At 63.5% G+C, this 18,414-nt stretch overlaps 1 protein-coding gene and 39 non-coding genes across 40 annotated transcripts; 1 reads left to right on the forward strand and 39 right to left on the reverse strand.

Moving 5' to 3' along the window:
* The first annotated feature begins 569 nt into the window (after positions 1 to 569).
* Positions 570 to 4,238, forward strand: LOC102085079 (autoimmune regulator). The gene is made up of 11 exons (XM_065073233.1): positions 570 to 710; positions 815 to 989; positions 1,082 to 1,234; positions 1,342 to 1,488; positions 1,521 to 1,634; positions 1,755 to 1,879; positions 2,831 to 2,946; positions 3,016 to 3,225; positions 3,317 to 3,471; positions 3,579 to 3,739; positions 3,917 to 4,238. The coding sequence occupies exons 1-11, from the start codon at positions 570 to 572 to the stop codon at positions 3,995 to 3,997; spliced, it is 1,578 nt and encodes a 525-aa protein (XP_064929305.1). The 3' UTR covers positions 3,998 to 4,238.
* Positions 4,239 to 4,377: 139 nt separating this feature from the next.
* LOC135580379 (5S ribosomal RNA) lies at positions 4,378 to 4,496 on the reverse strand. Its single transcript, XR_010474898.1, has one exon. It is a non-coding gene; the product is annotated as a 5S ribosomal RNA (ribosomal RNA).
* Positions 4,497 to 4,736: 240 nt separating this feature from the next.
* Positions 4,737 to 4,855, reverse strand: LOC135580390 (5S ribosomal RNA). Its single transcript, XR_010474910.1, has one exon. It is a non-coding gene; the product is annotated as a 5S ribosomal RNA (ribosomal RNA).
* Positions 4,856 to 5,099: 244 nt separating this feature from the next.
* On the reverse strand, positions 5,100 to 5,218 carry LOC135580401 (5S ribosomal RNA). The gene has a single exon (XR_010474924.1). It is a non-coding gene; the product is annotated as a 5S ribosomal RNA (ribosomal RNA).
* Positions 5,219 to 5,462: 244 nt separating this feature from the next.
* Positions 5,463 to 5,581, reverse strand: LOC135580276 (5S ribosomal RNA). The gene has a single exon (XR_010474796.1). It is a non-coding gene; the product is annotated as a 5S ribosomal RNA (ribosomal RNA).
* Positions 5,582 to 5,821: 240 nt separating this feature from the next.
* On the reverse strand, positions 5,822 to 5,940 carry LOC135580287 (5S ribosomal RNA). The gene has a single exon (XR_010474807.1). It is a non-coding gene; the product is annotated as a 5S ribosomal RNA (ribosomal RNA).
* Positions 5,941 to 6,183: 243 nt separating this feature from the next.
* LOC135580298 (5S ribosomal RNA) lies at positions 6,184 to 6,302 on the reverse strand. The gene has a single exon (XR_010474818.1). It is a non-coding gene; the product is annotated as a 5S ribosomal RNA (ribosomal RNA).
* A 244-nt stretch (positions 6,303 to 6,546) lies between these two features.
* Positions 6,547 to 6,665, reverse strand: LOC135580309 (5S ribosomal RNA). Its single transcript, XR_010474829.1, has one exon. It is a non-coding gene; the product is annotated as a 5S ribosomal RNA (ribosomal RNA).
* Positions 6,666 to 6,905: 240 nt separating this feature from the next.
* Positions 6,906 to 7,024, reverse strand: LOC135580320 (5S ribosomal RNA). Its single transcript, XR_010474840.1, has one exon. It is a non-coding gene; the product is annotated as a 5S ribosomal RNA (ribosomal RNA).
* Positions 7,025 to 7,264: 240 nt separating this feature from the next.
* Positions 7,265 to 7,383, reverse strand: LOC135580332 (5S ribosomal RNA). The gene has a single exon (XR_010474851.1). It is a non-coding gene; the product is annotated as a 5S ribosomal RNA (ribosomal RNA).
* A 245-nt stretch (positions 7,384 to 7,628) lies between these two features.
* On the reverse strand, positions 7,629 to 7,747 carry LOC135580344 (5S ribosomal RNA). The gene has a single exon (XR_010474863.1). It is a non-coding gene; the product is annotated as a 5S ribosomal RNA (ribosomal RNA).
* Positions 7,748 to 7,991: 244 nt separating this feature from the next.
* LOC135580354 (5S ribosomal RNA) lies at positions 7,992 to 8,110 on the reverse strand. Its single transcript, XR_010474872.1, has one exon. It is a non-coding gene; the product is annotated as a 5S ribosomal RNA (ribosomal RNA).
* Positions 8,111 to 8,350: 240 nt separating this feature from the next.
* LOC135580348 (5S ribosomal RNA) lies at positions 8,351 to 8,468 on the reverse strand. Its single transcript, XR_010474867.1, has one exon. It is a non-coding gene; the product is annotated as a 5S ribosomal RNA (ribosomal RNA).
* A 241-nt stretch (positions 8,469 to 8,709) lies between these two features.
* Positions 8,710 to 8,828, reverse strand: LOC135580365 (5S ribosomal RNA). The gene has a single exon (XR_010474884.1). It is a non-coding gene; the product is annotated as a 5S ribosomal RNA (ribosomal RNA).
* A 244-nt stretch (positions 8,829 to 9,072) lies between these two features.
* On the reverse strand, positions 9,073 to 9,191 carry LOC135580346 (5S ribosomal RNA). Its single transcript, XR_010474865.1, has one exon. It is a non-coding gene; the product is annotated as a 5S ribosomal RNA (ribosomal RNA).
* A 245-nt stretch (positions 9,192 to 9,436) lies between these two features.
* Positions 9,437 to 9,555, reverse strand: LOC135580367 (5S ribosomal RNA). The gene has a single exon (XR_010474886.1). It is a non-coding gene; the product is annotated as a 5S ribosomal RNA (ribosomal RNA).
* A 242-nt stretch (positions 9,556 to 9,797) lies between these two features.
* Positions 9,798 to 9,916, reverse strand: LOC135580369 (5S ribosomal RNA). Its single transcript, XR_010474888.1, has one exon. It is a non-coding gene; the product is annotated as a 5S ribosomal RNA (ribosomal RNA).
* A 243-nt stretch (positions 9,917 to 10,159) lies between these two features.
* Positions 10,160 to 10,278, reverse strand: LOC135580370 (5S ribosomal RNA). Its single transcript, XR_010474889.1, has one exon. It is a non-coding gene; the product is annotated as a 5S ribosomal RNA (ribosomal RNA).
* A 239-nt stretch (positions 10,279 to 10,517) lies between these two features.
* Positions 10,518 to 10,636, reverse strand: LOC135580371 (5S ribosomal RNA). Its single transcript, XR_010474890.1, has one exon. It is a non-coding gene; the product is annotated as a 5S ribosomal RNA (ribosomal RNA).
* Positions 10,637 to 10,884: 248 nt separating this feature from the next.
* On the reverse strand, positions 10,885 to 11,003 carry LOC135580372 (5S ribosomal RNA). The gene has a single exon (XR_010474891.1). It is a non-coding gene; the product is annotated as a 5S ribosomal RNA (ribosomal RNA).
* Positions 11,004 to 11,246: 243 nt separating this feature from the next.
* Positions 11,247 to 11,365, reverse strand: LOC135580337 (5S ribosomal RNA). Its single transcript, XR_010474857.1, has one exon. It is a non-coding gene; the product is annotated as a 5S ribosomal RNA (ribosomal RNA).
* Positions 11,366 to 11,606: 241 nt separating this feature from the next.
* On the reverse strand, positions 11,607 to 11,725 carry LOC135580373 (5S ribosomal RNA). Its single transcript, XR_010474892.1, has one exon. It is a non-coding gene; the product is annotated as a 5S ribosomal RNA (ribosomal RNA).
* Positions 11,726 to 11,965: 240 nt separating this feature from the next.
* On the reverse strand, positions 11,966 to 12,084 carry LOC135580338 (5S ribosomal RNA). The gene has a single exon (XR_010474858.1). It is a non-coding gene; the product is annotated as a 5S ribosomal RNA (ribosomal RNA).
* A 244-nt stretch (positions 12,085 to 12,328) lies between these two features.
* LOC135580374 (5S ribosomal RNA) lies at positions 12,329 to 12,447 on the reverse strand. The gene has a single exon (XR_010474893.1). It is a non-coding gene; the product is annotated as a 5S ribosomal RNA (ribosomal RNA).
* Positions 12,448 to 12,687: 240 nt separating this feature from the next.
* On the reverse strand, positions 12,688 to 12,806 carry LOC135580375 (5S ribosomal RNA). The gene has a single exon (XR_010474894.1). It is a non-coding gene; the product is annotated as a 5S ribosomal RNA (ribosomal RNA).
* A 240-nt stretch (positions 12,807 to 13,046) lies between these two features.
* Positions 13,047 to 13,165, reverse strand: LOC135580328 (5S ribosomal RNA). The gene has a single exon (XR_010474848.1). It is a non-coding gene; the product is annotated as a 5S ribosomal RNA (ribosomal RNA).
* Positions 13,166 to 13,408: 243 nt separating this feature from the next.
* LOC135580376 (5S ribosomal RNA) lies at positions 13,409 to 13,527 on the reverse strand. Its single transcript, XR_010474895.1, has one exon. It is a non-coding gene; the product is annotated as a 5S ribosomal RNA (ribosomal RNA).
* A 244-nt stretch (positions 13,528 to 13,771) lies between these two features.
* Positions 13,772 to 13,890, reverse strand: LOC135580377 (5S ribosomal RNA). Its single transcript, XR_010474896.1, has one exon. It is a non-coding gene; the product is annotated as a 5S ribosomal RNA (ribosomal RNA).
* Positions 13,891 to 14,130: 240 nt separating this feature from the next.
* Positions 14,131 to 14,249, reverse strand: LOC135580378 (5S ribosomal RNA). The gene has a single exon (XR_010474897.1). It is a non-coding gene; the product is annotated as a 5S ribosomal RNA (ribosomal RNA).
* Positions 14,250 to 14,491: 242 nt separating this feature from the next.
* Positions 14,492 to 14,610, reverse strand: LOC135580380 (5S ribosomal RNA). Its single transcript, XR_010474899.1, has one exon. It is a non-coding gene; the product is annotated as a 5S ribosomal RNA (ribosomal RNA).
* Positions 14,611 to 14,854: 244 nt separating this feature from the next.
* Positions 14,855 to 14,973, reverse strand: LOC135580381 (5S ribosomal RNA). Its single transcript, XR_010474900.1, has one exon. It is a non-coding gene; the product is annotated as a 5S ribosomal RNA (ribosomal RNA).
* Positions 14,974 to 15,214: 241 nt separating this feature from the next.
* Positions 15,215 to 15,333, reverse strand: LOC135580382 (5S ribosomal RNA). The gene has a single exon (XR_010474901.1). It is a non-coding gene; the product is annotated as a 5S ribosomal RNA (ribosomal RNA).
* Positions 15,334 to 15,574: 241 nt separating this feature from the next.
* LOC135580383 (5S ribosomal RNA) lies at positions 15,575 to 15,693 on the reverse strand. The gene has a single exon (XR_010474902.1). It is a non-coding gene; the product is annotated as a 5S ribosomal RNA (ribosomal RNA).
* A 243-nt stretch (positions 15,694 to 15,936) lies between these two features.
* On the reverse strand, positions 15,937 to 16,055 carry LOC135580384 (5S ribosomal RNA). The gene has a single exon (XR_010474903.1). It is a non-coding gene; the product is annotated as a 5S ribosomal RNA (ribosomal RNA).
* Positions 16,056 to 16,296: 241 nt separating this feature from the next.
* LOC135580385 (5S ribosomal RNA) lies at positions 16,297 to 16,415 on the reverse strand. Its single transcript, XR_010474904.1, has one exon. It is a non-coding gene; the product is annotated as a 5S ribosomal RNA (ribosomal RNA).
* A 244-nt stretch (positions 16,416 to 16,659) lies between these two features.
* On the reverse strand, positions 16,660 to 16,778 carry LOC135580347 (5S ribosomal RNA). Its single transcript, XR_010474866.1, has one exon. It is a non-coding gene; the product is annotated as a 5S ribosomal RNA (ribosomal RNA).
* A 245-nt stretch (positions 16,779 to 17,023) lies between these two features.
* LOC135580386 (5S ribosomal RNA) lies at positions 17,024 to 17,142 on the reverse strand. The gene has a single exon (XR_010474906.1). It is a non-coding gene; the product is annotated as a 5S ribosomal RNA (ribosomal RNA).
* A 243-nt stretch (positions 17,143 to 17,385) lies between these two features.
* On the reverse strand, positions 17,386 to 17,504 carry LOC135580387 (5S ribosomal RNA). The gene has a single exon (XR_010474907.1). It is a non-coding gene; the product is annotated as a 5S ribosomal RNA (ribosomal RNA).
* A 240-nt stretch (positions 17,505 to 17,744) lies between these two features.
* Positions 17,745 to 17,863, reverse strand: LOC135580339 (5S ribosomal RNA). Its single transcript, XR_010474859.1, has one exon. It is a non-coding gene; the product is annotated as a 5S ribosomal RNA (ribosomal RNA).
* A 243-nt stretch (positions 17,864 to 18,106) lies between these two features.
* On the reverse strand, positions 18,107 to 18,225 carry LOC135580388 (5S ribosomal RNA). The gene has a single exon (XR_010474908.1). It is a non-coding gene; the product is annotated as a 5S ribosomal RNA (ribosomal RNA).
* Between the last annotated feature and the right edge of the window lie 189 nt (positions 18,226 to 18,414).

Here is an 18,414-nt window from a genome sequence, read left to right on the forward strand (position 1 = left end):
GAGCTTTTTGCTTGTTCAGCATCTGTAATTGTACCCAAACACATGGTTTCTAGAGTTTCTTTGGTGTCAGCGCTTTCCTGCCAGACCGCAGAAGGTGGTTTGCAGGTACCCAGGGCAAATATTCCAATTTTCCCCCGCTGTCAAGCTGTTACTTTCCATGTGCTCCCGTGGCCAAGTTTCTGAATGAGAGAAGCAAGTGCTGTGGAAAGTCCAGAAATTTTGGGGTGATGGCTGGCTGACCGCAGGGAGGAGGGAGGCGGGGGCCCCTGCGTGAGCACCCCAGGTGTCCCCTGCCCATGCTGGGGTGGTCACCATAGGGTTGGGTGTCCTTCATTGATGTTAACCCAGCTGTCGATGCCCAGTGCTCGGGAGCATCAGTGGTGTGCTGGTGACAAGCCCACCATGCCATAGGGACAGTTGGCAGCAGGAGGGGAGATCTCAGGTTACGCAGCCTCATCCAGAAATGAGTGGGGCCACAGGATCCTGATGATGTTCCTGCCGTCAGTGGCTGGGGCATATTAAAGGGGAGCATCGGGGCAAGCTACATGTCCTGATGGTGTCTCTGCAGCATGGCAGGGCCGGCCGGCGAGGGGGACCTGCGGCACCTGTTGAAGCTGCACCGCACCGAGATCGCCATGGCAGTGGACGACGTCTTCCCACTGCTGCATGGCCTGGTCGACCATGACATTGTTCCTGAGCACATCTTCAAGGTGAGGCCATGGGGAGGTAGAAGATGGATACACCGTGGGGCCCGGGGCCATGGCCAGCTGGTGGCACCGCAATACGTGCCAATGGGCTGTGGTGGCACCGGCAGGAGACGCTGAGCCGGACAGAGCGGGAGGGCTCCCACCGCGCATTCCACGCGCTGCTCACCTGGCTGCTGGGCCGTGATGCTGCCGCCATCCGTGACTTCTGGGCCGTCCTCTTCAAGGATTACAACCTGGAGCGGTACACCCGGCTGCGGCCCCTCCGCGGCGCCTTCCCTAGAGGTAGGAGGGGGATGGATGGGGGTAACTGGGTGCTGTTGGTGAGCTGGGTTGACACCCAGGGCCAGCTATACCTGTCCCTGTCCCCTTCGCAGAGGTGGAGCTGGGGCGGCAGCACCGCGGCAGGCGCTTCTCCCTGAGCCCCACGGTGCCGGCCCCACACAGACCCCAAGGCAAGAGGAAAGCCCCCGAGGAGCGGGATGGGGCACGGGCAGCACAGCCTTCCCCGCGGCACGCTGCCAGCCCCGGTACAGACACCCGGGGCGGGATGGTGATGGGGTGGGGTGCTGGGGTTGTCCCCGAGGTGCAGTGGGGTGCTCTGCCCCCTGTGACACTCACCCTCACAACCCCGCAGGACCCCTGGTGAAGGTGAGGACTGTGAAGAAACCGGAGGGCGCAGACATCTCCCGCACCTCTCGTGCTGGCGGTAAGTGCCGCCCCGCCCCGGGCAGCATCTGCCTGTTCACCCTGTTTGCCCATGGTCAAGGGCAGGGGGGAGACTGCCCGCCCCACTGAGCCACCCTCTGCCCGCAGCCCTCCAGGCCGTGGCCGCCTCAGTGCAGAGAGCGGTGGCCGTGGCGGGTGGTGAGGTGCCTGTGACCCATGGGGCTGTCGAGGGCATCCTCATCAAACACGTGCTGGAGCCCGGTAGGTGCAGCCCAGCCCGGCTGGCCGCCTATGCGGTTTTGCCCCCAAATTCAGAAGCTGATGCTTGGGCAGGGGGGTGGTTGGGGGGGCCGCCGGAGCTGCTCTCAGCCTCTCTTGCAGGCAGCTCCAAGGCAGGCAGCAAAGCCAGGGATGAGCCGTATGCCCCGGCCGCCTGCGAGGAGCCAGGGGCCAGGAGCAGAAACCGCAGCCTGAAGCCGCCTGCCCGGCCCAAGATGTCCCAAAGCGTATGGAAACCCCCCATCTCCCACTTTCACCCCGTTTGTCATCTGCTCGTGGCTGTGTCAGGGTGTTGTCCCTGCCTGGCAACACAGCCATACCCTGGGGGTGTTCCCCTGAACCAGGCTGTCCTACCAGCTCCCCCAACCCCTCTCTTGCCTCACCTGCAGAGTGGGGAGCCCCGAGTGCACCCCCAGACCCGGCTGCCGGTGCCTGCCCTGCACAGCCAGGACCCTGCACCCCACCAGGTGAGCCCAGATGTATTGTTAACCCCCTCTCCCCCCACTTCCCTCTTCAGCCCCTCCATCTCCACCCTTCCCACTAAGGACGGGCCATTGGGAGGGAAAGAAGGACAGAGAGAAGAGAGTTGGAAAAAGTAAAAATGTTTTACTAATGCTACTGATAAAATAGAGAAAATAATACAAAATATACAAAACCAGTCTTGAAAGTCTCGGCAACTGCAGAGCCGATACCCAAAGTCCTGGACTGGACTCTGCAGCCAACCGGAGCTGGATTCAGCCTGTCACTAGGCCTCAGTTCGCAGGGACGACTCGCAAGGTCCTCTCCTAATGTCGACCATAAGGAAAAGGGAAAAAGGGACGAGATCCTCATGATCTCCCACTTTTATATGAAGTATTCACATGAATGGGATGTTATACTCAGTTGATCAGTTTTTGGTCACCAGTTTCCTGTTGCCCCTCTTGCGAGATTTGTGTTCATCCTTATCAATGGCCCTGCATCCCATTGCTATGTCTACCAAAACATGTATCTAGCTTTTCAGGAAAATGCAGCTAATAAGAAGGCTTTAGCTGACAGGCAAATTCACTAAAATAGGAACTTGTTTTTAACAAAACCTGGACAGGGTGGTGGGGTGCCCTGCCACAGCCATGGGTGCAGGCTGCCTGCCGGTGCCCCCTGGGGATTTGTGGCACTGACCCCTGTCCATTCCCTTATGGCAGGAGAACGAGGACGAGTGTGCAGTGTGCGGAGACGGTGGCGAGCTCATCTGCTGCGACGGCTGCCCCAGGGCCTTCCACCTCACCTGCCTGGTGCCCCCACTGCCTCGTGTCCCCAGGTGAGCCCCAGAGTGCTCAGGGACACCGGTACCCCTGGCTGTTCCTCACCACCTGCTCTGGCTGTGCAGCGGGACGTGGCGGTGCAGCTCATGTGTAGCGAGCGCGGCTGAACCGGGACGGCTGCAGGAGGTGGATGCGGCTACAGATCGACCCCCCGAAACCCTGGGGGAGGAGGCATGTGGTGCCCGGCGGGGCGGAGGTGACGGGAGTGTCTGTGGTCGCTGTTTCGCCCAGATCACAGCACCCAAGCATGGCCCCGTGCCCGGCAGGGACCCCAGGTGAGCCCCCCGCTATCCCTCACATGCCAGCCTTAAATTCCGCGCAGAGAGGGGCTGCCCTGGCGGTTTGTGCGACCCCTGATGGTTGCAGGGGGCTGCTGCTCTGCATGTCCTGCGCAGAAACCCCAGACACAGGCAACCTGGAGACCACCACAGTGGCCAGTGAACCCCCGCTACAGGCAGCAAAGGTCGGTACAACAGCACCAGCTTCAGCAGGAACTGGGCTGGGTGAAGTGCTGGAGGTGGGTATGAGCGATGAGACTGAGGAATGGCGGTTCAGGCTGGGTGCAGCTGGGGGCAACATAATAAAGCCGTGCTGGAGGGAACGTGAAGCATGAGCTTCACTGCCCCAGCTGAGGGATTGAACTCAGTAACCAGCCCAGAGGCAAAGGGCTGCAGGCAGGGGCCAGGCTGGAACGCTGGCAGGACATGTCTTCTCCCACAGACAGAGGACATCTCCCTCGGCAGTGAACCCGTGCTGAGCAGGGACGAGCTGGACGCGCTCCTGGGTGAGGTACGGAGGTCGGGGAAACAGCACCAGGCAGAATCCATCCAAAGGGGACCACATATGTGGAGTGACCCACAGGGTGACTGATGTAGGGATGTAGGCAAGGCAGGGAGAGCCGGGACAGTAAAGAGGGGTCTGCAAGCGAGAAGGACAGAGTGACTGACAATGCTGACTGATCCGCAGGGCACCTGGGACGGGATCCTGCAATGGGCCTTCCAGAGCATGGCACGGCCCATCGCAGATACGCAGGGACTCTTCACCTAGTGCCTGAATGCATGGCAGCCCCGCCACGGCATGAGTGATGGAGGAAAACGATGTGAGGTGGCTGTAACGAGGGAGCCACGAAAAACACAAGATCAAGAAATGCATCTCACGACTTCCAAGATTAGAAGAGAATGGGCGCTCTCAGGGTTGTATGGCTGTAGGTACCCCACAGTGCGCCAAACCCAGCTCTCGCGGAACCCAAGCCTCTCTCCTAAACTCCAAAATGACCCCTCAAAATCCACGCCGTCAGGTCGGAGGCTACCCCAGGTACACGTGCCACCAAAATGCACGTTCCTACCGCTGCACACTGCATATCCTGGCTGACCACCCCCCAGCTCCCAAAAAACTGGGGAACAGACTCGCTGCCGCCAAAATCCAAAAGCCTACAGCACCCGGTATTCCCAGGCGGTCTCCCATCCAAGTACTAACCGGGCCCGACCCTGCTTAGCTTCCGAGATCAGACGAGATCGGGCGTTCTCAGGGTGGTATGGCCGTAGGCACCCACTCCCGCTCCGAGCCCGCTCTCCCACACCCCAAGCCTGTCTCCTGCGCCACCAAGTCACCCTTCCAAACCCAACACACCAGCTCCAGGCGGCCCCGGGGACACGTGCCGACAAAACGCACCGACCCGCCGCCCCGACAGCGCCTGCGCCCACGTCGCTGACCCTAACACGCCCCCCCCCCCACTCCCCTCCAAAAATTCAACGGAAAGAGGGACGCTCTGCCGCCAAAATCCAAAAGCCTACAGCACCCGGTATTCCCAGGCGGTCTCCCATCCAAGTACTAACCGGGCCCGACCCTGCTTAGCTTCCGAGATCAGACGAGATCGGGCGTTCTCAGGGTGGTATGGCCGTAGGCACCCACTCCCCCTCCGAGCCCGCTCTCCTGCACCCCAAGCCTGTCTCCTGCGCCACCAAGTCACCCTTCCAAACCCAACACATCAGCTCCAGGCGGCCCCGGGGACACGTGCCGACAAAACGCACCGACACGCTGCCCCCACAGCGCCTGTCCCCACCTCTCTGACCCTAACACGCCCCCCCCCCCCCCCACTCCCCTCCAAAAATTCAACGGAAAGAGGGACGCTCCGCCGCCAAAATCCAAAAGCCTACAGCACCCGGTATTCCCAGGCGGTCTCCCATCCAAGTACTAACCGGGCCCGACCCTGCTTAGCTTCCGAGATCAGACGAGATCGGGCGTTCTCAGGGTGGTATGGCCGTAGGCACCCACTCCCGCTCCGAGCCCGCTCTCCCACACCCCAAGCCTGTCTCCTGCGCCACCAAGTCACCCTTCCAAACCCAACACACCAGCTCCAGGCGGCCCCGGGGACACGTGCCGACAAAACGCACCGACCCGCCGCCCCGACAGCGCCTGCGCCCACGTCGCTGACCCTAACACGCCCCCAACCCCCCCCACTCCCCTCCAAAAATTCAACGGAAAGAGGGACGCTCTGCCGCCAAAATCCAAAAGCCTACAGCACCCGGTATTCCCAGGCGGTCTCCCATCCAAGTACTAACCGGGCCCGACCCTGCTTAGCTTCCGAGATCAGACGAGATCGGGCGTTCTCAGGGTGGTATGGCCGTAGGCACCCACTCCCGCTCCGAGCCCGCTCTCCCACACCCCAAGCCTGTCTCCTGCGCCACCAAATCACCCTCCAAACCCAACACACCAGCTCCAGGCGACCCCGGGGACACGTCCCGACAAAACCCACCGACCCGCTGCCCCGACAGCACCTGCCCCCACCTCTCTGACCCTAATACGCACCCCCCCCCCACTCCCCTCCAAAAATTCAATGCAAATAGGGACGCTCTGCCGCCAAAATCCAAAAGCCTACAGCACCCGGTATTCCCAGGCGGTCTCCCATCCAAGTACTAACCGGGCCCGACCCTGCTTAGCTTCCGAGATCAGACGAGATCGGGCGTTCTCAGGGTGGTATGGCCGTAGGCACCCACTCCCCCTCCGAGCCCGCTCTCCTGCACCCCAAGCCTGTCTCCTGCGCCACCAAGTCACCCTTCCAAACCCAACACATCAGCTCCAGGCGGCCCCGGGGACACGTGCCGACAAAACGCACCGACACGCTGCCCCCACAGCGCCTGTCCCCACCTCTCTGACCCTAACACGCCCCCCCCCCCCCCGCTCCCCTCCAAAAATTCAACGGAAAGAGGGACGCTCCGCCGCCAAAATCCAAAAGCCTACAGCACCCGGTATTCCCAGGCGGTCTCCCATCCAAGTACTAACCGGGCCCGACCCTGCTTAGCTTCCGAGATCAGACGAGATCGGGCGTTCTCAGGGTGGTATGGCCGTAGGCACCCACTCCCCCTCCGAGCCCGCTCTCCTGCACCCCAAGCCTGTCTCCTGCGCCACCAAGTCACCCTTCCAAACCCAACACATCAGCTCCAGGCGGCCCCGGGGACACGTGCCGACAAAACGCACCGACACGCTGCCCCCACAGCGCCTGTCCCCACCTCTCTGACCCTAACACGCCCCCCCCCCCCCCCACTCCCCTCCAAAAATTCAACGGAAAGAGGGACGCTCCGCCGCCAAAATCCAAAAGCCTACAGCACCCGGTATTCCCAGGCGGTCTCCCATCCAAGTACTAACCGGGCCCGACCCTGCTTAGCTTCCGAGATCAGACGAGATCGGGCGTTCTCAGGGTGGTATGGCCGTAGGCACCCACTCCCGCTCCGAGCCCGCTCTCCCACACCCCAAGCCTGTCTCCTGCGCCACCAAGTCACCCTTCCAAACCCAACACACCAGCTCCAGGCGGCCCCGGGGACACGTGCCGACAAAACGCACCGACCCGCCGCCCCGACAGCGCCTGCGCCCACGTCGCTGACCCTAACACGCCCCCCCCCCCACTCCCCTCCAAAAATTCAACGGAAAGAGGGACGCTCTGCCGCCAAAATCCAAAAGCCTACAGCACCCGGTATTCCCAGGCGGTCTCCCATCCAAGTACTAACCGGGCCCGACCCTGCTTAGCTTCCGAGATCAGACGAGATCGGGCGTTCTCAGGGTGGTATGGCCGTAGGCACCCACTCCCGCTCCGAGCCCGCTCTCCCACACCCCAAGCCTGTCTCCTGCGCCACCAAGTCACCCTTCCAAACCCAACACACCAGCTCCAGGCGGCCCCGGGGACACGTGCCGACAAAACGCACCGACCCGCCGCCCCGACAGCGCCTGCGCCCACGTCGCTGACCCTAACACGCCCCCCCCCCCACTCCCCTCCAAAAATTCAACGGAAAGAGGGACGCTCTGCCGCCAAAATCCAAAAGCCTACAGCACCCGGTATTCCCAGGCGGTCTCCCATCCAAGTACTAACCGGGCCCGACCCTGCTTAGCTTCCGAGATCAGACGAGATCGGGCGTTCTCAGGGTGGTATGGCCGTAGGCACCCACTCCCCCTCCGAGCCCGCTCTCCTGCACCCCAAGCCTGTCTCCTGCGCCACCAAGTCACCCTTCCAAACCCAACACATCAGCTCCAGGCGGCCCCGGGGACACGTGCCGACAAAACGCACCGACACGCTGCCCCCACAGCGCCTGTCCCCACCTCTCTGACCCTAACACGCCCCCCCCCCCCCCCCACTCCCCTCCAAAAATTCAACGGAAAGAGGGACGCTCCGCCGCCAAAATCCAAAAGCCTACAGCACCCGGTATTCCCAGGCGGTCTCCCATCCAAGTACTAACCGGGCCCGACCCTGCTTAGCTTCCGAGATCAGACGAGATCGGGCGTTCTCAGGGTGGTATGGCCGTAGGCACCCACTCCCGCTCCGAGCCCGCTCTCCCACACCCCAAGCCTGTCTCCTGCGCCACCAAGTCACCCTTCCAAACCCAACACACCAGCTCCAGGCGGCCCCGGGGACACGTGCCGACAAAACGCACCGACCCGCCGCCCCGACAGCGCCTGCGCCCACGTCGCTGACCCTAACACGCCCCCAACCCCCCCCACTCCCCTCCAAAAATTCAACGGAAAGAGGGACGCTCTGCCGCCAAAATCCAAAAGCCTACAGCACCCGGTATTCCCAGGCGGTCTCCCATCCAAGTACTAACCGGGCCCGACCCTGCTTAGCTTCCGAGATCAGACGAGATCGGGCGTTCTCAGGGTGGTATGGCCGTAGGCACCCACTCCCGCTCCGAGCCCGCTCTCCCACACCCCAAGCCTGTCTCCTGCGCCACCAAATCACCCTCCAAACCCAACACACCAGCTCCAGGCGACCCCGGGGACACGTCCCGACAAAACCCACCGACCCGCTGCCCCGACAGCACCTGCCCCCACCTCTCTGACCCTAATACGCACCCCCCCCCCACTCCCCTCCAAAAATTCAATGCAAATAGGGACGCTCTGCCGCCAAAATCCAAAAGCCTACAGCACCCGGTATTCCAGGCGGTCTCCCATCCAAGTACTAACCGGGCCCGACCCTGCTTAGCTTCCGAGATCAGACGAGATCGGGCGTTCTCAGGGTGGTATGGCCGTAGGCACCCACTCCCCCTCCGAGCCCGCTCTCCTGCACCCCAAGCCTGTCTCCTGCGCCACCAAGTCACCCTTCCAAACCCAACACATCAGCTCCAGGCGGCCCCGGGACACGTGCCGACAAAACGCACCGACACGCTGCCCCCACAGCGCCTGTCCCCACCTCTCTGACCCTAACACGCCCCCCCCCCCCCGCTCCCCTCCAAAAATTCAACGGAAAGAGGGACGCTCCGCCGCCAAAATCCAAAAGCCTACAGCACCCGGTATTCCCAGGCGGTCTCCCATCCAAGTACTAACCGGGCCCGACCCTGCTTAGCTTCCGAGATCAGACGAGATCGGGCGTTCTCAGGGTGGTATGGCCGTAGGCACCCACTCCCCCTCCGAGCCCGCTCTCCTGCACCCCAAGCCTGTCTCCTGCGCCACCAAGTCACCCTTCCAAACCCAACACATCAGATCCAGGCGGCCCCGGGGACACGTGCCGACAAAACGCACCGACACGCTGCCCCCACAGCGCCTGTCCCCACCTCTCTGACCCTAACACGCCCCCCCCCCCCCCCACTCCCCTCCAAAAATTCAACGGAAAGAGGGACGCTCCGCCGCCAAAATCCAAAAGCCTACAGCACCCGGTATTCCCAGGCGGTCTCCCATCCAAGTACTAACCGGGCCCGACCCTGCTTAGCTTCCCAGATCAGACGAGATCGGGCGTTCTCAGGGTGGTATGGCCGTAGGCACCCACTCCCGCTCCGAGCCCGCTCTCCCACACCCCAAGCCTGTCTCCTGCGCCACCAAGTCACCCTTCCAAACCCAACACACCAGCTCCAGGCGGCCCCGGGGACACGTGCCGACAAAACGCACCGACCCGCCGCCCCGACAGCGCCTGCGCCCACGTCGCTGACCCTAACACGCCCCCCAACCCCCCCCACTCCCCTCCAAAAATTCAACGGAAAGAGGGACGCTCTGCCGCCAAAATCCAAAAGCCTACAGCACCCGGTATTCCCAGGCGGTCTCCCATCCAAGTACTAACCGGGCCCGACCCTGCTTAGCTTCCGAGATCAGACGAGATCGGGCGTTCTCAGGGTGGTATGGCCGTAGGCACCCACTCCCCCTCCGAGCCCGCTCTCCTGCACCCCAAGCCTGTCTCCTGCGCCACCAAGTCACCCTTCCAAACCCAACACATCAGCTCCAGGCGGCCCCGGGACACGTGCCGACAAAACGCACCGACACGCTGCCCCCACAGCGCCTGTCCCCACCTCTCTGACCCTAACACGCCCCCCCCCCCCCCGCTCCCCTCCAAAAATTCAACGGAAAGAGGGACGCTCCGCCGCCAAAATCCAAAAGCCTACAGCACCCGGTATTCCCAGGCGGTCTCCCATCCAAGTACTAACCGGGCCCGACCCTGCTTAGCTTCCGAGATCAGACGAGATCGGGCGTTCTCAGGGTGGTATGGCCGTAGGCACCCACTCCCGCTCCGAGCCCGCTCTCCCACACCCCAAGCCTGTCTCCTGCGCCACCAAGTCACCCTTCCAAACCCAACACATCAGCTCCAGGCGGCCCCGGGGACACGTGCCGACAAAACGCACCGACACGCTGCCCCCACAGCGCCTGTCCCCACCTCTCTGACCCTAACACGCCCCCCCCCCCCCCACTCCCCTCCAAAAATTCAACGGAAAGAGGGACGCTCCGCCGCCAAAATCCAAAAGCCTACAGCACCCGGTATTCCCAGGCGGTCTCCCATCCAAGTACTAACCGGGCCCGACCCTGCTTAGCTTCCGAGATCAGACGAGATCGGGCGTTCTCAGGGTGGTATGGCCGTAGGCACCCACTCCTGCTCCGAGCCCGCTCTCCTGCACCCCAAGCCTGTCTCCTGCGCCACCAAGTCACCCTTCCAAACCCAACACACCAGCTCCAGGCGGCCCCGGGGACACGTGCCGACAAAACGCACCGACCCGCCGCCCCGACAGCGCCTGCGCCCACGTCGCTGACCCTAACACGCCCCCCCCCCACTCCCCTCCAAAAATTCAACGGAAAGAGGGACGCTCTGCCGCCAAAATCCAAAAGCCTACAGCACCCGGTATTCCCAGGCGGTCTCCCATCCAAGTACTAACCGGGCCCGACCCTGCTTAGCTTCCGAGATCAGACGAGATCGGGCGTTCTCAGGGTGGTATGGCCGTAGGCACCCACTCCCCCTCCGAGCCCGCTCTCCTGCACCCCAAGCCTGTCTCCTGCGCCACCAAGTCACCCTTCCAAACCCAACACATCAGCTCCAGGCGGCCCCGGGGACACGTGCCGACAAAACGCACCGACACGCTGCCCCCACAGCGCCTGTCCCCACCTCTCTGACCCTAACACGCCCCCCCCCCCCCCCCCCCACTCCCCTCCAAAAATTCAACGGAAAGAGGGACGCTCCGCCGCCAAAATCCAAAAGCCTACAGCACCCGGTATTCCCAGGCGGTCTCCCATCCAAGTACTAACCGGGCCCGACCCTGCTTAGCTTCCGAGATCAGACGAGATCGGGCGTTCTCAGGGTGGTATGGCCGTAGGCACCCACTCCCGCTCCGAGCCCGCTCTCCCACACCCCAAGCCTGTCTCCTGCGCCACCAAGTCACCCTTCAAACCCAACACACCAGCTCCAGGCGGCCCCGGGGACACGTGCCGACAAAACGCACCGACCCGCCGCCCCGACAGCGCCTGCGCCCACGTCGCTGACCCTAACACGCCCCCAACCCCCCCCACTCCCCTCCAAAAATTCAACGGAAAGAGGGACGCTCTGCCGCCAAAATCCAAAAGCCTACAGCACCCGGTATTCCCAGGCGGTCTCCCATCCAAGTACTAACCGGGCCCGACCCTGCTTAGCTTCCGAGATCAGACGAGATCGGGCGTTCTCAGGCTGGTATGGCCGTAGGCACCCACTCCCCCTCCGAGCCCGCTCTCCTGCACCCCAAGCCTGTCTCCTGCGCCACCAAGTCACCCTTCCAAACCCAACACATCAGCTCCAGGCGGCCCCGGGGACACGTGCCGACAAAACGCACCGACACGCTGCCCCCACAGCGCCTGTCCCCACCTCTCTGACCCTAACACGCCCCCCCCCCCCACTCCCCTCCAAAAATTCAACGGAAAGAGGGACGCTCCGCCGCCAAAATCCAAAAGCCTACAGCACCCGGTATTCCCAGGCGGTCTCCCATCCAAGTACTAACCGGGCCCGACCCTGCTTAGCTTCCGAGATCAGACGAGATCGGGCGTTCTCAGGGTGGTATGGCCGTAGGCACCCACTCCCGCTCCGAGCCCGCTCTCCCACACCCCAAGCCTGTCTCCTGCGCCACCAAGTCACCCTTCCAAACCCAACACACCAGCTCCAGGCGGCCCCGGGGACACGTGCCGACAAAACGCACCGACCCGCCGCCCCGACAGCGCCTGCGCCCACGTCGCTGACCCTAATACGCCCCCCCCCCCACTCCCCTCCAAAAATTCAACGGAAAGAGGGACGCTCTGCCGCCAAAATCCAAAAGCCTACAGCACCCGGTATTCCCAGGCGGTCTCCCATCCAAGTACTAACCGGGCCCGACCCTGCTTAGCTTCCGAGATCAGACGAGATCGGGCGTTCTCAGGCTGGTATGGCCGTAGGCACCCACTCCCGCTCCGAGCCCGCTCTCCCACACCCCAAGCCTGTCTCCTGCGCCACCAAGTCACCCTTCCAAACCCAACACACCAGCTCCAGGCGGCCCCGGGGACACGTGCCGACAAAACGCACCGACCCGCCGCCCCGACAGCGCCTGCGCCCACGTCGCTGACCCTAACACGCCCCCAACCCCCCCCACTCCCCTCCAAAAATTCAATGCAAAGAGGAACGCTCCGCCGCCAAAATCCAAAAGCCTACAGCACCCGGTATTCCCAGGCGGTCTCCCATCCAAGTACTAACCGGGCCCGACCCTGCTTAGCTTCCGAGATCAGACGAGATCGGGCGTTCTCAGGGTGGTATGGCCGTAGGCACCCACTCCCGCTCCGAGCCCGCTCTCCCACACCCCAAGCCTGTCTCCTGCGCCACCAAGTCACCCTTCCAAACCCAACACACCAGCTCCAGGCGGCCCCGGGGACACGTGCCGACAAAACGCACCGACCCGCCGCCCCGACAGCGCCTGCGCCCACGTCGCTGACCCTAACACGCCCCCCCCCCCACTCCCCTCCAAAAATTCAACGGAAAGAGGGACGCTCTGCCGCCAAAATCCAAAAGCCTACAGCACCCGGTATTCCCAGGCGGTCTCCCATCCAAGTACTAACCGGGCCCGACCCTGCTTAGCTTCCGAGATCAGACGAGATCGGGCGTTCTCAGGGTGGTATGGCCGTAGGCACCCACTCACGCTCCGAGCCCGCTCTCCCACACCCCAAGCCTGTCTCCTGCGCCACCAAGTCACCCTTCCAAACCCAACACACCAGCTCCAGGCGGCCCCGGGGACACGTGCCGACAAAACGCACCGACCCGCCGCCCCGACAGCGCCTGCGCCCACGTCGCTGACCCTAACACGCCCCCCCCCCCACTCCCCTCCAAAAATTCAACGGAAAGAGGGACGCTCTGCCGCCAAAATCCAAAAGCCTACAGCACCCGGTATTCCCAGGCGGTCTCCCATCCAAGTACTAACCGGGCCCGACCCTGCTTAGCTTCCGAGATCAGACGAGATCGGGCGTTCTCAGCGTGGTATGGCCGTAGGCACCCACTCCCCCTCCGAGCCCGCTCTCCTGCACCCCAAGCCTGTCTCCTGCGCCACCAAGTCACCCTTCCAAACCCAACACATCAGCTCCAGGCGGCCCCGGGGACACGTGCCGACAAAACGCACCGACACGCTGCCCCCACAGCGCCTGTCCCCACCTCTCTGACCCTAACACGCCCCCCCCCCCCCCGCTCCCCTCCAAAAATTCAACGGAAAGAGGGACGCTCCGCCGCCAAAATCCAAAAGCCTACAGCACCCGGTATTCCCAGGCGGTCTCCCATCCAAGTACTAACCGGGCCCGACCCTGCTTAGCTTCCGAGATCAGACGAGATCGGGCGTTCTCAGGGTGGTATGGCCGTAGGCACCCACTCCCGCTCCGAGCCCGCTCTCCCACACCCCAAGCCTGTCTCCTGCGCCACCAAGTCACCCTTCCAAACCCAACACACCAGCTCCAGGCGGCCCCGGGGACACGTGCCGACAAAACGCACCGACCCGCCGCCCCGACAGCGCCTGCGCCCACGTCGCTGACCCTAACACGCCCCCAACCCCCCCCACTCCCCTCCAAAAATTCAACGGAAAGAGGGACGCTCTGCCGCCAAAATCCAAAAGCCTACAGCACCCGGTATTCCCAGGCGGTCTCCCATCCAAGTACTAACCGGGCCCGACCCTGCTTAGCTTCCGAGATCAGACGAGATCGGGCGTTCTCAGGGTGGTATGGCCGTAGGCACCCACTCCCGCTCCGAGCCCGCTCTCCCACACCCCAAGCCTGTCTCCTGCGCCACCAAATCACCCTCCAAACCCAACACACCAGCTCCAGGCGACCCCGGGGACACGTCCCGACAAAACCCACCGACCCGCTGCCCCGACAGCACCTGCCCCCACCTCTCTGACCCTAATACGCACCCCCCCCCCACTCCCCTCCAAAAATTCAATGCAAATAGGGACGCTCTGCCGCCAAAATCCAAAAGCCTACAGCACCCGGTATTCCCAGGCGGTCTCCCATCCAAGTACTAACCGGGCCCGACCCTGCTTAGCTTCCGAGATCAGACGAGATCGGGCGTTCTCAGGGTGGTATGGCCGTAGGCACCCACTCCCCCTCCGAGCCCGCTCTCCTGCACCCCAAGCCTGTCTCCTGCGCCACCAAGTCACCCTTCCAAACCCAACACATCAGCTCCAGGCGGCCCCGGGGACACGTGCCGACAAAACGCACCGACACGCTGCCCCCACAGCGCCTGTCCCCACCTCTCTGACCCTAACACGCCCCCCCCCCCCCACTCCCCTCCAAAAATTCAACGGAAAGAGGGACGCTCCGCCGCCAAAATCCAAAAGCCTACAGCACCCGGTATTCCCAGGCGGTCTCCCATCCAAGTACTAACCGGGCCCGACCCTGCTTAGCTTCCGAGATCAGACGAGATCGGGCGTTCTCAGGGTGGTATGGCCGTAGGCACCCACTCCCGCTCCGAGCCCGCTCTCCCACACCCCAAGCCTGTCTCCTGCGCCACCAAGTCACCCTTCCAAACCCAACACACCAGCTCCAGGCGGCCCCGGGGACACGTGCCGACAAAACGCACCGACCCGCCGCCCCGACAGCGCCTGCGCCCACGTCGCTGACCCTAACACGCCCCCCCCCCCCCCCGCTCCCCTCCAAAAATTCAATGCAAAGAGGAACGCTCCGCCGCCAAAATCCAAAAGCCTACAGCACCCGGTATTCCCAGGCGGTCTCCCATCCAAGTACTAACCGGGCCCGACCCTGCTTAGCTTCCGAGATCAGACGAGATCGGGCGTTCTCAGGGTGGTATGGCCGTAGGCACCCACTCCCGCTCCGAGCCCGCTCTCCCACACCCCAAGCCTGTCTCCTGCGCCACCAAGTCACCCTTCCAAACCCAACACACCAGCTCCAGGCGGCCCCGGGGACACGTGCCGACAAAACGCACCGACCCGCCGCCCCGACAGCGCCTGCGCCCACGTCGCTGACCCTAACACGCCCCCCCCCCCCACTCCCCTCCAAAAATTCAACGGAAAGAGGGACGCTCTGCCGCCAAAATCCAAAAGCCTACAGCACCCGGTATTCCCAGGCGGTCTCCCATCCAAGTACTAACCGGGCCCGACCCTGCTTAGCTTCCGAGATCAGACGAGATCGGGCGTTCTCAGGGTGGTATGGCCGTAGGCACCCACTCCCGCTCCGAGCCCGCTCTCCCACACCCCAAGCCTGTCTCCTGCGCCACCAAGTCACCCTTCCAAACCCAACACACCAGCTCCAGGCGGCCCCGGGGACACGTGCCGACAAAACGCACCGACCCGCCGCCCCGACAGCGCCTGCGCCCACGTCGCTGACCCTAACACGCCCCCCCCCCCCACTCCCCTCCAAAAATTCAACGGAAAGAGGGACGCTCTGCCGCCAAAATCCAAAAGCCTACAGCACCCGGTATTCCCAGGCGGTCTCCCATCCAAGTACTAACCGGGCCCGACCCTGCTTAGCTTCCGAGATCAGACGAGATCGGGCGTTCTCAGGGTGGTATGGCCGTAGGCACCCACTCCCCCTCCGAGCCCGCTCTCCTGCACCCCAAGCCTGTCTCCTGCGCCACCAAGTCACCCTTCCAAACCCAACACATCAGCTCCAGGCGGCCCCGGGGACACGTGCCGACAAAACGCACCGACATGCTGCCCCCACAGCGCCTGTCCCCACCTCTCTGACCCTAACACGCCCCCCCCCCCCCCGCTCCCCTCCAAAAATTCAACGGAAAGAGGGACGCTCCGCCGCCAAAATCCAAAAGCCTACAGCACCCGGTATTCCCAGGCGGTCTCCCATCCAAGTACTAACCGGGCCCGACCCTGCTTAGCTTCCGAGATCAGACGAGATCGGGCGTTCTCAGGGTGGTATGGCCGTAGGCACCCACTCCCGCTCCGAGCCCGCTCTCCCACACCCCAAGCCTGTCTCCTGCGCCACCAAGTCACCCTTCCAAACCCAACACACCAGCTCCAGGCGGCCCCGGGGACACGTGCCGACAAAACGCACCGACCCGCCGCCCCGACAGCGCCTGCGCCCACGTCGCTGACCCTAACACGCCCCCCCCCCCCACTCCCCTCCAAAAATTCAACGGAAAGAGGGACGCTCTGCCGCCAAAATCCAAAAGCCTACAGCACCCGGTATTCCCAGGCGGTCTCCCATCCAAGTACTAACCGGGCCCGACCCTGCTTAGCTTCCGAGATCAGACGAGATCGGGCGTTCTCAGGGTGGTATGGCCGTAGGCACCCACTCCCCCTCCGAGCCCGCTCTCCTGCACCCCAAGCCTGTCTCCTGCGCCACCAAGTCACCCTTCCAAACCCAACACATCAGCTCCAGGCGGCCCCGGGGACACGTGCCGACAAAACGCACCGACACGCTGCCCCCACAGCGCCTGTCCCCACCTCTCTGACCCTAACACGCCCCCCCCCCCCCCCACTCCCCTCCAAAAATTCAACGGAAAGAGGGACGCTCCGCCGCCAAAATCCAAAAGCCTACAGCACCCGGTATTCCCAGGCGGTCTCCCATCCAAGTACTAACCGGGCCCGACCCTGCTTAGCTTCCCAGATCAGACGAGATCGGGCGTTCTCAGGGTGGTATGGCCGTAGGCACCCACTCCCGCTCCGAGCCCGCTCTCCCACACCCCAAGCCTGTCTCCTGCGCCACCAAGTCACCCTTCCAAACCCAACACACCAGCTCCAGGCGGCCCCGGGGACACGTGCCGACAAAACGCACCGACCCGCCGCCCCGACAGCGCCTGCGCCCACGTCGCTGACCCTAACACGCCCCCAACCCCCCCCCACTCCCCTCCAAAAATTCAACGGAAAGAGGGACGCTCTGCCGCCAAAATCCAAAAGCCTACAGCACCCGGTATTCCCAGGCGGTCTCCCATCCAAGTACTAACCGGGCCCGACCCTGCTTAGCTTCCGAGATCAGACGAGATCGGGCGTTCTCAGGGTGGTATGGCCGTAGGCACCCACTCCCCCTCCGAGCCCGCTCTCCTGCACCCCAAGCCTGTCTCCTGCGCCACCAAGTCACCCTTCCAAACCCAACACATCAGCTCCAGGCGGCCCCGGGGACACGTGCCGACAAAACGCACCGACACGCTGCCCCCACAGCGCCTGTCCCCACCTCTCTGACCCTAACACGCCCCCCCCCCCCCCACTCCCCTCCAAAAATTCAACGGAAAGAGGGACGCTCCGCCGCCAAAATCCAAAAGCCTACAGCACCCGGTATTCCCAGGCGGTCTCCCATCCAAGTACTAACCGGGCCCGACCCTGCTTAGCTTCCGAGATCAGACGAGATCGGGCGTTCTCAGGGTGGTATGGCCGTAGGCACCCACTCCCGCTCCGAGCCCGCTCTCCCACACCCCAAGCCTGTCTCCTGCGCCACCAAGTCACCCTTCCAAACCCAACACACCAGCTCCAGGCGGCCCCGGGGACACGTGCCGACAAAACGCACCGACCCGCCGCCCCGACAGCGCCTGCGCCCACGTCGCTGACCCTAATACGCCCCCCCCCCCACTCCCCTCCAAAAATTCAACGGAAAGAGGGACGCTCTGCCGCCAAAATCCAAAAGCCTACAGCACCCGGTATTCCCAGGCGGTCTCCCATCCAAGTACTAACCGGGCCCGACCCTGCTTAGCTTCCGAGATCAGACGAGATCGGGCGTTCTCAGGCTGGTATGGCCGTAGGCACCCACTCCCGCTCCGAGCCCGCTCTCCCACACCCCAAGCCTGTCTCCTGCGCCACCAAGTCACCCTTCCAAACCCAACACACCAGCTCCAGGCGGCCCCGGGGACACGTGCCGACAAAACGCACCGACCCGCCGCCCCGACAGCGCCTGCGCCCACGTCGCTGACCCTAACACGCCCCCACCCCCCCCACTCCCCTCCAAAAATTCAATGCAAAGAGGAACGCTCCGCCGCCAAAATCCAAAAGCCTACAGCACCCGGTATTCCCAGGCGGTCTCCCATCCAAGTACTAACCGGGCCCGACCCTGCTTAGCTTCCGAGATCAGACGAGATCGGGCGTTCTCAGGGTGGTATGGCCGTAGGCACCCACTCCCGCTCCGAGCCCGCTCTCCCACACCCCAAGCCTGTCTCCTGCGCCACCAAGTCACCCTTCCAAACCCAACACACCAGCTCCAGGCGGCCCCGGGGACACGTGCCGACAAAACGCACCGACCCGCCGCCCCGACAGCGCCTGCGCCCACGTCGCTGACCCTAACACGCCCCCCCCCCCCAC

This window comes from Columba livia, chromosome 9, assembly GCF_036013475.1.
Source record: "Columba livia isolate bColLiv1 breed racing homer chromosome 9, bColLiv1.pat.W.v2, whole genome shotgun sequence".
Lineage (NCBI taxonomy): Eukaryota > Metazoa > Chordata > Aves > Columbiformes > Columbidae > Columba > Columba livia.